Source organism: Lynx rufus, unplaced genomic scaffold (assembly GCF_022079265.1).
Source record: "Lynx rufus isolate CCGP_SWC_20201006 ecotype Redwood Valley unplaced genomic scaffold, mLynRuf1.p SCAF_17, whole genome shotgun sequence".
Taxonomy (NCBI): Eukaryota; Metazoa; Chordata; class Mammalia; order Carnivora; family Felidae; genus Lynx; species Lynx rufus.
This window is the reverse complement of record NW_025814831.1, coordinates 33,410,791-33,422,739: the sequence shown is the minus strand read 5'-3', so window position 1 is coordinate 33,422,739 and position 11,949 is coordinate 33,410,791. Positions and strand designations below refer to the sequence as shown.

Genomic DNA, 11,949 nt, shown 5'->3' with positions numbered 1-11,949 from the left:
CTCGGGATTGGAAACCACTCGTAAAAGGAGAGCCCCATCTCCTCCTCAGTGTGAGTCACTTAGTGTGCAGACACCACATCAGTGTCTGGCCCACCTCTGTCATGCTCAGCACATGGGAGCCTTTGCATTCCAGCTTGTCCAGGGCTGTGTGAGGAGGGTCATTGATGAAGTACTCACAAAAGTTGTTTCCCAAGATGCTTTTCTTTGAGGCCCCCAGATCAGCTCTGGATCACAGTGCTCATTGCCCACCATAGTGGGGCCCACCTCCATGTGGATCGGGGTGCTGATGAGCAGGTGGGGCATGGGGTGCGAGTCTGGGCCAGGGTCCCACCCAGGGCTTTGGGCTCAGCGCCGGTGCCAACCCCTGAGGCTCCCGGACTGTGACTCCCGTCGCCCCCCCTCAACCCCTCCCCCAAGTCCAGTTACTCCAGCTCTCAGGACTGGGGTTTCTTGTATCACATGGAACATCTATTCTGACGATGTACAGCCTGGGATTGGAAGGTTGTGCATTCATCTACCTCAGCAAATTACTATAAGACAGCAAATCCAGGTCAAAATGAGATAAAGACTTGGCATCTGAGTCTGGGCAGTTTGTTGTCACATCTACTTGATGTGGTTACTGTAAAGCTTCACGATACTTGTTTTTTACAAGTTACTTTTGAAAATAGGTGATATGTGCACATAGTACAACAAACATTTTTTTTTAATGTGTAATGAAAAGGGAATCTCTCCATCATCCTTTCCCTCCGTGAAGGTAACCACTGTACCTGTTCAGCCTGAGGGTGGAGGCTAGAGCGGGGTGGGGGGTGGTATTTTTTAAGTCCCAGCTCTCTTATTTGGTTGTTAACCAAGAATATGTTTCTCTGCCTTCTCTTTATACTCTAGGCTCTGATGTAGGGCATTTATGCAGAAACTTGGACCTACAGCTTCAGGACGACTAATCCTGTTTGTCCTGTCCTGTTAAGTTCATTCTCTGTATCTGCCATCTGGCTCAGAAGTCCAAGTTTCTCACCGGATTGGCCATGAGCTGATGATTGTTGGAGCTGGGTTTTTTAATATTAGGCTTGCTTCTTTTAAAATACATATTTGAGATTTTCCATAATCAATTTTTTTTAAATTTGTATTTCTTTAGCAGTGGCTCCTGCAACACGTTTATCTACGTGTTTTTTGTTTGTTTGAAAGTAATGTTTAATCGCAACCTACAAGCAGACTATAGGTGGATCTCTAGACAGTCACCCCCACCCCACAGCCACCCAAATCAGACACTGACAATTCTAAGGTTACAAACATGAACTGGAGTAATTATTCACCTTCACAAGCCATTCTTTTCTTTAAACATAGGATTGACCTCAGATTTATTTTGAAAAGCCAGCTTCTCTGGCAGGCAAAATGTGACTTGATTTGTACACTAAATTTTTCAAGAATATAAATGTCATGCAGAGCAGAGAACTTATATTCAGCCTGGAACAGTATTTTACACAATTTACGGGCGCAAGCGCCAGGGAGGGAAGACTTCTCGTTCCCAACCCTCTCAATTGGAGAGAAACCAAAGCTTGATGGATGGATGGCTTTCCTTAGCCAGTTTTAGCTCCCAGCCTTATTTTGTATTCCTCTGTGGCAGGTGGATGAGAAGTCAGGTCTTCCCCAGATTAGAGCTTCCCAAAGATACACAGTCCAGGGAAAGGAGCGAGGCTGTTGGTGTTTTCCAATTCAAGTCCCATATGGTTTCCCTGGGGCCATTTTATCTTTGACATCCTTTGGTGCTCTCTTCTTTGTCTTGCTGCTATCCAGTCACCCAAGGCCTCTTCAGTCCCCGTTGCGACTGTTCCCGCTGGTCAGGGAGCTCCCTGGGAGCAGCCCTTTAGAGCAGCTGTCACAGTTGAGCCGCATCTGCTTTCTGACAAGCTTGAAGACAGAATGAAGGAAGTCATTGAGACTTTCCCAGTGGAAGCGGAGCACACAAGCAGGCTTTGGGACATGGATCAATATGCTGTGCATTTAGGGGGCCTGGCAGCTTGTGTCAGGGGAGAGGGGGCTGATTCCCAGAGGGGGCAAGGATCTCATGGTCTCAGCTCTGTCGTCATGCAGGGTCCTAATGCCGGAATGGTTCCCGGAGCCTTTGGCTCCAGCCTTTCCTGGACAGGGAAACAGACCAAGGCAAAATGCCTGCTGTGTCTTAAATAGATTCTGCTCGCTGCAGCCAATAAGCCCAACAGCTTGGGTGGTGAACGAGCCTTCCCGAGAGATTTCTGTTGCACCATTCCTCCTGCCTCCTGCCCCTCACATACTGCCCCCTCCCAGCCCTCCTGCTCCTCCTCTCTGACCTGATTCTTCTCACAGTTCTCCTGGTGGTTTCTTTTCAGGCCTGTCTGGTTTTGGTATTCATTACACTTTTATTGGTTTTCGATCTCTGCTTTTTCCTTCCCTGAAGCTGTTTTTCCTCATACTCTGTATCTTTTCATCTCTTGTGTCCACTCTGTCAAGTGCACGTCTCCATCTGCTGCTCTTGTCTGACTCTGCCATGGCTTCTCCATTGTCCTCTTGCCTGCACCTTCCCGTGGCCTGCTGGCTGACAGCCTGCCCTCACCAGGGCTTCGTTGACCCCGGAGAGAAGTCGGGTGCAGGGATTTTGAATGGACGGTGGAGGAGCCTACCTTGAGCAATCCCAGTTACGGGGCAGGTGACACCGCCAGTCTGGGTAGTGGACCTCAAAGATGGTGGCCGTTGCTGGGCAGCGTGGCAGTGAAATAGGTAAGTCAGAAGAGGGGAGGTAGGGGACACAGGAGTGACGGCCTGCACCCATCGAAGGTGATAAGAACAGGAGATAGAAGAAGAAGGCCGGGTGGTAGCTAGACGTCACAAGGGAAAGCTGAGCAGGAGCTACACTAGGGGAGAAAACCAGGGGAGCGAGACCAGTGAGAGAGGCCAGCTCTGCCAAACAGAGGCCAGCAGCATGAGGGTGGGGCCAGGAGAAAGGGGAGCCTTAAAGACCCTTCTCCCCATGCATCTCTGGTCCTTTTGTTCTTTTTCCTTTCATGTTCCTGCCCTCATGTTATATCGGCAGAAAACAAAACAAAAAGCAGTCTGTCTTTGAAAGGGAATGGCAAGAGCTGGAGAATTTAAAGCTGGATTCTTGCACTTCCCCGTTTACTGGACTCTTGGGCCCCTTTGCGCATCAGGCTGCTGGAGCCATGAGAGCCAGCCCCTTACTGGAACCCCTTGAATGGAGTCCCTATACCAGCCCGACAACCCAGCCAGAGTGGCGGCAGCAAGGGCAGCCAGCTGTGGTGCGCACCCACAGAACCCTTCCACGCGCATGGGGCAGCCGGGGGGGCAGGGCTGTCGGCCAACCCAGCTGGAGGGCTGGGACTTGGTGTTGGGCAGGGCCTGGGCTGAGGGGTGGCTCTTCCAGGGCATGACGCCGGTCCGTCATGGTCTCCTCTACGCCCAGGAACTAAGCTGCAAAGAGGCCTGTGGTAGAAGAAAGAGAAAGGAAGACTCTTGCTTTAAAAAAAATGTTAAAACTGAAGAGGTAATAAATGCATGTGGCAAAAAATGCAAAAGATACAAAAGAACGTGTGATGAAAAGTCTCCCACTTCTGAAGTTCCCTCTTCGGGCATCCTGGATGTTCCAATTTCTTGCACATTCTTCTAACTTCTCCTTTTTAGGTCTGCTGTTAATCTAGTAGTTTTTAGATTTTTGATCCAATGGAACATTTGAAACTGGATGTATATGTATGTAATGTGTGTGGAGGGACTAAACGATAATAAAGAAAATTGTATCTCGGTTTATGGCCAATAATTCTTGCTGGGGCAGGAATGGTTTAAAATATTCAAATAACTGGGGCGCCTGGGTGGCTCAGTCGGGTAAGCATCTGACTTCGGCTCAGGTCATGGTCTCGCTCAGAGCCTGGAGCCTGCTTCAGATTCTCTGTCTCCCTTTCTCTCTACCCCTCCCCCACTCATGCTCTGTCTCTCTCAAAAGTACATACACATTAAAAAATAATAATAGAGTCTTAAAATGCTAGCACTAGAAAGGACCTTCCAAGACCCTTTGTACCAAAGCCTCACTTCAAACATGAGAAGAGGTCCAGAAAGTGACTTCTCCAGGGTTACCAAGTGAGCTAATGGCACTTTTTAGGTAGTGGCCTCTGGAAAGATACGGATTCCGAAATGAAAGACAAATGGTGGGGCACGGATCTAGAAATTTCCTCTATTGGACACAAATGTAGGGAAAGAAATCAGTCCTTTCCGGGAAAACCCCAAAGTCCAATTTCACACTGAAAAATAGCACGCATATGTGCATGCACGTGTACACACACACACACACACACACACACACAGGCATTGGCAGCAGACAGAAAACAAAAGTCTGCAAAGTCTACTGTCTGTTGTCTGTCCCGCTGAGCTGGGCAGAGGCTGTGAGGGACAGCGTGACCTGGCTCCTCTACTGAGGAACCTACATCCCTTGGACCTCGTGTCATCGAGCTGGAGCCAGAGGCAGAGGCAGAGGCAGGCACTTTTTGTTGGGCAAGAGGGAGGCCTGCCCACCCAGAGTCGAATAAGAGGACAGCCCGTGCACGGACCCCAGGTCGGAGACGCCAAGGGGCGTGCGGAGGTGTGCCTGGCCATGCCACTATGGCGCTCTGGCACCACTGGATCCGTGAGCACAGACAGTCCTACTGTTTACCCCGCCTCCCAGGAAGAGACGCCCCAAGATGTATATGCTGACAAAAGGGCAGCATAATTTTTAAAAATACTCTCTGCTTTGACATTCGCTCCAGACATTGTGAACGATTTCAGTGTCCAAGCCAGATTGATGGGCCTTTTGATGGCTTCAGAGAGAGGGGACATGTATGACTGTAAACACTGGCAGTAAAAACCCTCAATTGCTTTGAAATGGTAAATTTCCAGGCAATGTGGATCTGATGTTACACGCCTCCTGCATTAACAGCTTTTTCTTCCTGTTCAATTATTTTGGCTGGTAAGGGAGTGGAAATTACACTTCAAAATATATCGATGGATATTTTCAGCCTTGCTGAGAGCTTCAAAATATGTACCAATCCCAGGAACATTCCCTTAATTTCCACCCCCCACTCCCCCCCCCTACCCCCAGTTTCCCAGGGAAAATGGAGGTATCAACAGCAGGCACAATTAGACTAAAGAAGCTGCAGGAGCAGGGCTTTTTCACTTCAAATTCTCTCTGGTCTTAGTGCGTAATCTTTGAGCCAAATTTTGCTCCAGCCCTAAGTCTAGGGGTCCATCCTAATATCCACCAGGTGATGGGGTTCTTGAAAAAGAAATGAGCATTCCCAAGAGCTTGGGCCCGGGGTCTTGAAACAGGGCATCCAACGGAAGCAGAAAAAACTGCCAGTTCTCCGTGGCATCATTTTCACCCGAGGGATCCAGAAGTCCTAATCTCACGCACATGGTCCTCTCCTATGCCTAGGTGCCGGGCACATGGGCAGCCACCCAGCAATGCCCCAGTTGTGTTTCTGGCTTTCTCCTCTTTCACTCTTCTTCCTAAGCACCAGACCTGGATTTACGGCTGCCTTTCTGGGCAGACCACAGAGAAATCAAGTTCAGTTGAACATACCTCCCAAATCTGCTCCTCCCACACTGCCCATTTCAGTTAATGGTTGGTTACCTTACACCAAAGCACTTGGCTCCTACACTAGAAATGTACATGCTGTTCTTAATTTCTTTCTCTATCCCCACTTCTAGCTGATCTCCAAATCCTTTTGAGTCTCTCCTCCAGGGTTTCTGCCCTAGTCCAGGCCCACAGCACTGCTTGCTTGGACTATTGCAGTATCATTGTGACCCCGTGCCACTAGTCTCCAGCCTCCTCACTAAAATGTATACCTGATCATGTCACTCCCTGTTTTAGAATCTTGGATGGTTCCCCACAGCTTACCAGAGTAAGTTCAAATTTCCTATAAAGACCTGGAAGACGTCTGTTAACTGGTCAACGCCTACCCCTCTAACCTCATTGCCATCACCACCCCCTCCCCCGTACACCCAACCCCCTCACAATTTCCTGTGCTGCCATTCACTTGCACATCTTAGCGCCCTTCGTTTGCCTCTTCCTCTTCCCAGAATGCTCTTCCACCTCTTGCCTACCTGCCTGTCCTTGAACACAGCTCTCAGATGACTTCTTACTTGAAGAAACCCCCTTTGGGCTTCTATAGAGTTCCATTATATCGTCTTGTGACGATCTATGTGTATCTCCCCATGGTCAGTTACTGGGCTCCTTGGAAGCTGTGATCAGCTTTTGTTCATTTTTGTATCCCTGGAACGTAGAATTGCCTGGCATGGTGAGCCCTCAAGCAGGAAAGGAAGGGACTGGGAACACCCCCGCGCCCCCCGCAGTGGGTAAACAGGCTTTACCGTGGAGCAGGCTTATTGCATTTTCGTGCGACAGAAGGGGGAGTAGCAGCAGCCGGCCACCCTAGGTATTTATTCACTCCTTCGCTCACTGCACAAATATTCAGGGAGTGCTGCCGTGATGCCCAAATACTGTGCTAGAAACTGGTGACACAAAAGAAGGCTGCCAGGCCCTGCTCAGAGGAATTCCCATTCAAGGGTGAGAGACGGGCATGTGACAAGGACTGCCCTGGCATTTGGGGCCATCTGTTCTGCTCTGAGGACCTTTGCCACTCATCTCCCTGGAAGCCGTGCAGAGAGAGAAGGACTGAAGGAGAACATGATAAGAGATGGGGAAGGTCAGGGAAGCCTTGGAAAGGGCTCTGCCCCCGGGACCAATTCTGCTGACCAACTGGCTTTACTTCTGCATCTCTCCTTTGTAGAAATTCCTTGCTGTTAAGAAAAAGCATCTGACACATTTCTAATTAGCCCTCAGCCTCTGCAATCTTATTATTCCCAAATGCAACAGCTGGCTCATTCCATGATCAGTAATAATATTCGGAGTTCCTGCAGTTATCCCCCAGAACCAGGGTCACTCCTCCCAGCTTCTGATGGAACCACAGAGGAGCTCTCACCCCTCCATCCCGGCGCAGCAGCGTTCGGCCCCCATCACCGTGATTGCAGGGTGGGGCAGCACTCCCGAGGAAGCCCTGTTGGGCAGCCCAGGTTACTCACTCCGCTGGCCCGCACTGACCCCAGCCAAGTCGCTTCCTTTCTCTGGGCTCTAGTCCTGCATCGTCTCTCAGGTGCCGGACTCAAGAGAGAACTGCAGGCTGCATCCAGCTACTACGTCCCTCCCTCCCATCAACCCATACTTAATAAGCGTGTACGTGCGGCTATGTGCCAAGTACTGTTCTAAGAGCTGGGGAGACCATGGTGAACAGGACGAGGACTCCTGCCCTCATGCAGCTTACGGTCCAGTGGCAGAAAACACAGTGAAAAGCCAAACAGGAGAATGATGATGGAGTTCCTCTCAAACAGCCAGGTCCTCTCCTTGATGGTTTATGGAGACTTAGAAATAACATTCCCTCAGGTACAGTGGTGCCTTGAGTGTGGCCAGCTGGCAGTGGGCAGCACATGTGCCACTGATCGCTGGGTGACCTCCGAAGGCACCGGCCCAAAGATGGTCCCGCCTTCCTCGTGGGGTCATTGTGAGTTTTCTGCGATCGGGCTTCGGCACCGTGCCTGTTGCATGGTCACACACGTTCTGTCCCCTGTCTCTGCCTCCTTTCCTGCTTAGAGCAGACACGGGGGTCTAACCAGTCTCCCTCACCCACCGTCTGAGTCCCCGCTGTAGCTGTAGACAGGGCAAGAGGCTTCTAAGCCCACTGACTCTCAAGGATACTGGGTATGCTGGTGAGAATGGACGCAGGTGGGGCCCTGCACTCGGCCTCTCCAGGCCGCTCAGCACAGGCTTGGAAGAGGTGGGCAGGCACGCGCTGGTGGGGCAGGACGGTCATCGTTGTTCGGCCTCTCTGGGGTCTGTTCTTCATAGCCCTGCTGAGCAATCTCCTGCACGAGCCCCTCGCCCCAGCAGCCAGCAGCAGTGCCTAAGGGCGGGGGGGCGGTGGGCTGGGGTAAGAGTTTGCCCAAGCCACTCTCCTAATATGTGACAGAACCGGCATTTGAATGCAGGTTGTCTGACTCCAGAGCTAGGCTCTCACCTGAACTCTACTCCCTTTCCCCACTCTGTTATCCACCCCGACATCAAATGTACACGGGCAGAGTTCCCTGGGGCCTCTGGGAGCGCCAGGGGCACACGGCTTTCCCAGCTTACCTGAATGCTGGCTTTGCCCGCTTTCAAAGAGACGGGGACCATGCCGGAGAGTAATGCCACAAGGGAGAAACTGTCCAAAGAACGAGAAGTCCAAAAAGGGCACAGTTAGAGGGACCTCAGAGGTCATCTCCCCGCACGCCTCCTTTTCCGGAGGAGAAAATGGAGGCCCCAGCGGGGAAGTAAGGTCCCTGCGTACAGAACTTCTGACCACCCTACAGACTCCCCAGTGTGCTCAGAAGCCCTGTACTGGGACCCAGGCAGTAGCATGGAGAATGGACTCAAACCCAGCCCCACCTCTTACCTGCTGTATGGCCCTTTGGCAATCGAGAGTGTCACCAAGTCCCGGCATGCGGGTTGTGGGTGCTCCAGAGATCACGTGTGTGAGGGGCCGGCACCTGGTGGGTACCCAGTGAACTGCAGCTATCATTATCACTCTTGTTTTCCAAGTTCAGTGCGTGTTGGGCAACACCAAGTCTCTTAGGTGTTGCTTTGATTCTAGGGTTCTGTTGGAATCCATTCCTAGGACCAGAGAGGAAACAATGCTTACTGTTATCTCTGAACACTGAAATCCATCTCATGGAGGGCTGAGCCTCGGCCCGCACCTATTTAGGATCCAGATCTGGAAGAAAGACCACGGGCTGTAGCTGAGGTGGCAGGTGCTAGCTCCCGGCCCTTCCCAGTGTGCTGTGGCTTCCGGCCCATCACTTAGCCTCCGCCTACGTCAAATTTCTGTTGGCCAAATGAGCGTGGTCGTGACCGGCCTCCCTATCCCCCACCCCACCCGCCCCACCACCGTGGGAAGTTTATTATGTCCATCTAAGGAAGGGCTGGCTCTGAAGTCTAACATCACCCAGAGAGGCGATGTCTCTATGGGGTTTTCCTGGTGGTGGGTGGAGCAGGGGTGGGGGGCAGGGAAACAGCCTTCTTTTTGGGACAGAGCTACAAGTGACAATTGCTTCAGAGGTGTAGCATCCTCACCACTGACCCCTGGAGAGGAAGAGGTGAGACATGTAGAAATCCTGCCAAATTCTGCATCCTCCTTGCCTCCCTCTCCTCATACAGCCCTCCTTCTAGAGCCATCAGAAACCCCATCCGCCTGATTCTGGGTTCTAGCTTCATTCCCCAGGCCTAGGCGTGAGTTTGGAGCTTCTCACTAGGGGTTGGTGCGATGTCTTTGGATCCCACATCCTCTCACCTGGTTTTCTCAAGACCGAAGGCAACTAGACATGCACAGGCCAGGCTGGGCTGAGGGAGGCAGCCTATGGCAGCAGAGGGCCATTGCCCAAGTCTTTGCACCTGGTTGACCTGAGAGCCTGTGTGGAAGCGGGGACACCAGAAGGGCAGTTTCCTTATGTTTTCTTGTTGTTTGGAGATGCCCGTGGGCCTGACCCTTAAGCAACAAACTTTTCTTGGCTTCCCACAGAGGACATGACTACCGGGTCAACCCCATGGCTCCCATGGAAACCGGGCTATGGCTTGGCAGTGGATAATGCTATGGCATTATCTGTGGAAATGGATCCTGGCCCCTAGTGCAACCTAATTAAACTCCCCAGGCGAGACACCTGACAGCAAGGCTGGCCCACTGCTCCAGGGCCAGTGGCCCCTTCACACCCACCTCCTGTTGTCCCTGACTGCTGCGTGGCTTGGGCCTCAGACTCCCTGCTACTCTTTGTGGGACTCTCTTTGTACATTCTCTTTCCAGGGTCATATTCTTGGTAGGGCCATTTTTGGACTTGTGTATGTGTCCTCGTGGTTAGTTTTCTGAGTCAGGAGGTGGGCACTGCAGTTGCAACGATGATCTTTCTGCAGCAAAAAACTAATTAGGGTTTTCTTTCTTCATTTTACTTCATTCCAACAGAAATGCACTAAGCATCTATTACATGCAGGGTTCAGTCCCGCACACTGGAGAAACAGGGGAAAATGAGTGGTGCTGATGACGGGTGGTTGGGGGAAGGCATGAGCTGTCTGACCTCCCCTTTCCTAAGGCAGCTTCATTTAGAGGCCAGGACCTTAAGTGGGTCAGGACCCTATGTGGGAGCCAGTGTCCAGTAGCATAGGCAAGAACTAAACCCCCTGCTAACTCTGACCGTGGCATTCAAGCGCCCAGCCTGCCCAAAGTCGACTCCCACCAGGCCCTTTCCAGCATCCTGGCCCCAGCGATACCAAGCAGCTCTTGTCCTTGAATGCATCAAGGACTGCCATCCTCTGGACATTTGCTCTGGCTGTTCATGAATCTAATACCTCGCCCTGCCCTCCCCCTGCCCTCCCTCTTCAGAATTTATTCAAAAGTTTATCCAACTTCTATGAAAAGCCTTCTCTAAGACCCCCCCTTGGAATACAATATTTCTTCCTCCGTGATCCCTGCTTGGTTTAGGCAACATCTATTCATTGCGAGTCTGCTCTGTGCCCGACACTGTGCTGATCTCCTAGCCCACCTTTCCTTCTGCTCTGGACAAGAGCATTCCACCCGGGATTCTCAATGCCTCCAGGCCTGGGGTAAAATCTCAGTGATGTCTGTGTCCTGTCTCACCACGGTGTTGGCACTTCGTGGAAAGTGCAAACGGAGAGACGGCTTCTAGACTGGGCTCTGACCACTAATTAGTCGCGTGGCCTCTGGCCAATCTTCCAGCCTCTCTGGCCTCCTTTCTTCCTGGTGAAATAGTGGTAATGATATCTCACGGTTGCCCAGGGGACAGGGGAAGGGTCTGGAGGGAAGCCTTATGAAAGCTGGGAGCCCCAGGCCAATGGAAGATGTGGAGGGGTTGTACCCCCATTCCTCTTTCGCTGGCTGTGAAGCAGAGTCGAGTCCCCTTCGCTCTCCTCGAATGTCAAGCGCACCAGCTTCCAATCCCTCCTCGGGGCCGGCCCTCGCGCGGCTCGGAATCCCAGGCTGCGGAGGATTCCCGTGCAAACTCCACTCTCCTCCCGCCCAGCCATCCCTTCCCAAGGCCCCGCCGAACACACCTTAAGCCCCGCGCCAGAGCGCAGTTCGGAGCGCAGCCCAGAACCGCAGCTTCGCGGCGCGGGCCCGGGCCGGGGTCGCGCATCTCCAGCCGGTGACTCAGGGCCGCTCGGGCGGGGGGTGGGTGGAGGTAGGCGGGACCGACCAGGGCCGCGCGGGGGCAGCCGCCGGGCGCTCGGGCGCTGAGCGGTGGGAGCAGAGGCTGTCTCTGGCCCGTCGCCATTCCACCGCAGGCGTCTGGCTCGCCGGGCCTCGCTCTCGCGCCGCTTCGCACCCGCCGCGCTCCCCTGCCGGTGCGCCGCGGCCCGGGCAGCCGGAGGGGACTGGAGCGCGGGGCGGGCTCTGCGCGCCAATGAATGGGCGCCCGGGGGACGCGCGCGCTCGGGGCTGAAGGGCATTAGGACCGTGAGGATCGCTCCGCGCTCCTGTCTCTCCCTATCACCCCCCACCCCCCACCTCTCTCCCTTTTCTGCTCTGCAGGACTGAGCAGCCAGGCGCGAGCGAAAACAAACAGCTGGGGCTGCGAGCGCCCTCACCCCGGCCCCGAGAGCAAGCCGGCCGGGCCCCCCCACTCGGGGCGCCCGCCCGCCCACCATGAGGAAGATCCGCGCCAATGCCATCGCCATCCTGACCGTAGCCTGGATCCTGGGCACTTTCTACTACTTATGGCAGGACAACCGAGCCCACGCAGCATCCTCCGGCGGCCGGGGCGCTCAGAGGGCCGGCGGGAGGCCAGAGCAGCTCCGCGAGGACCGCACCATCCCGCTCATTGTGAGTACGCCCTGCG

General features: G+C 53.2%; 1 protein-coding gene and 1 pseudogene across 1 annotated transcript in view; one reads left to right on the top strand and one right to left on the bottom strand.

Annotated features, from left to right (window-relative positions):
- Positions 1 to 303, bottom strand: LOC124512079 (GTP cyclohydrolase 1 feedback regulatory protein-like; annotated as a pseudogene).
- Positions 304 to 11,756: 11,453 nt separating this feature from the next.
- The window catches only part of GALNT16 (polypeptide N-acetylgalactosaminyltransferase 16), a 90,418-nt gene continuing 90,225 nt past the window's right edge, over positions 11,757 to 11,949 (top strand). The window contains exon 1 of the mRNA XM_047079881.1: positions 11,757 to 11,933. Within this exon, the coding sequence (XP_046935837.1) occupies positions 11,757 to 11,933 (177 nt within the window). The remainder of the gene's footprint in view (positions 11,934 to 11,949) is intronic.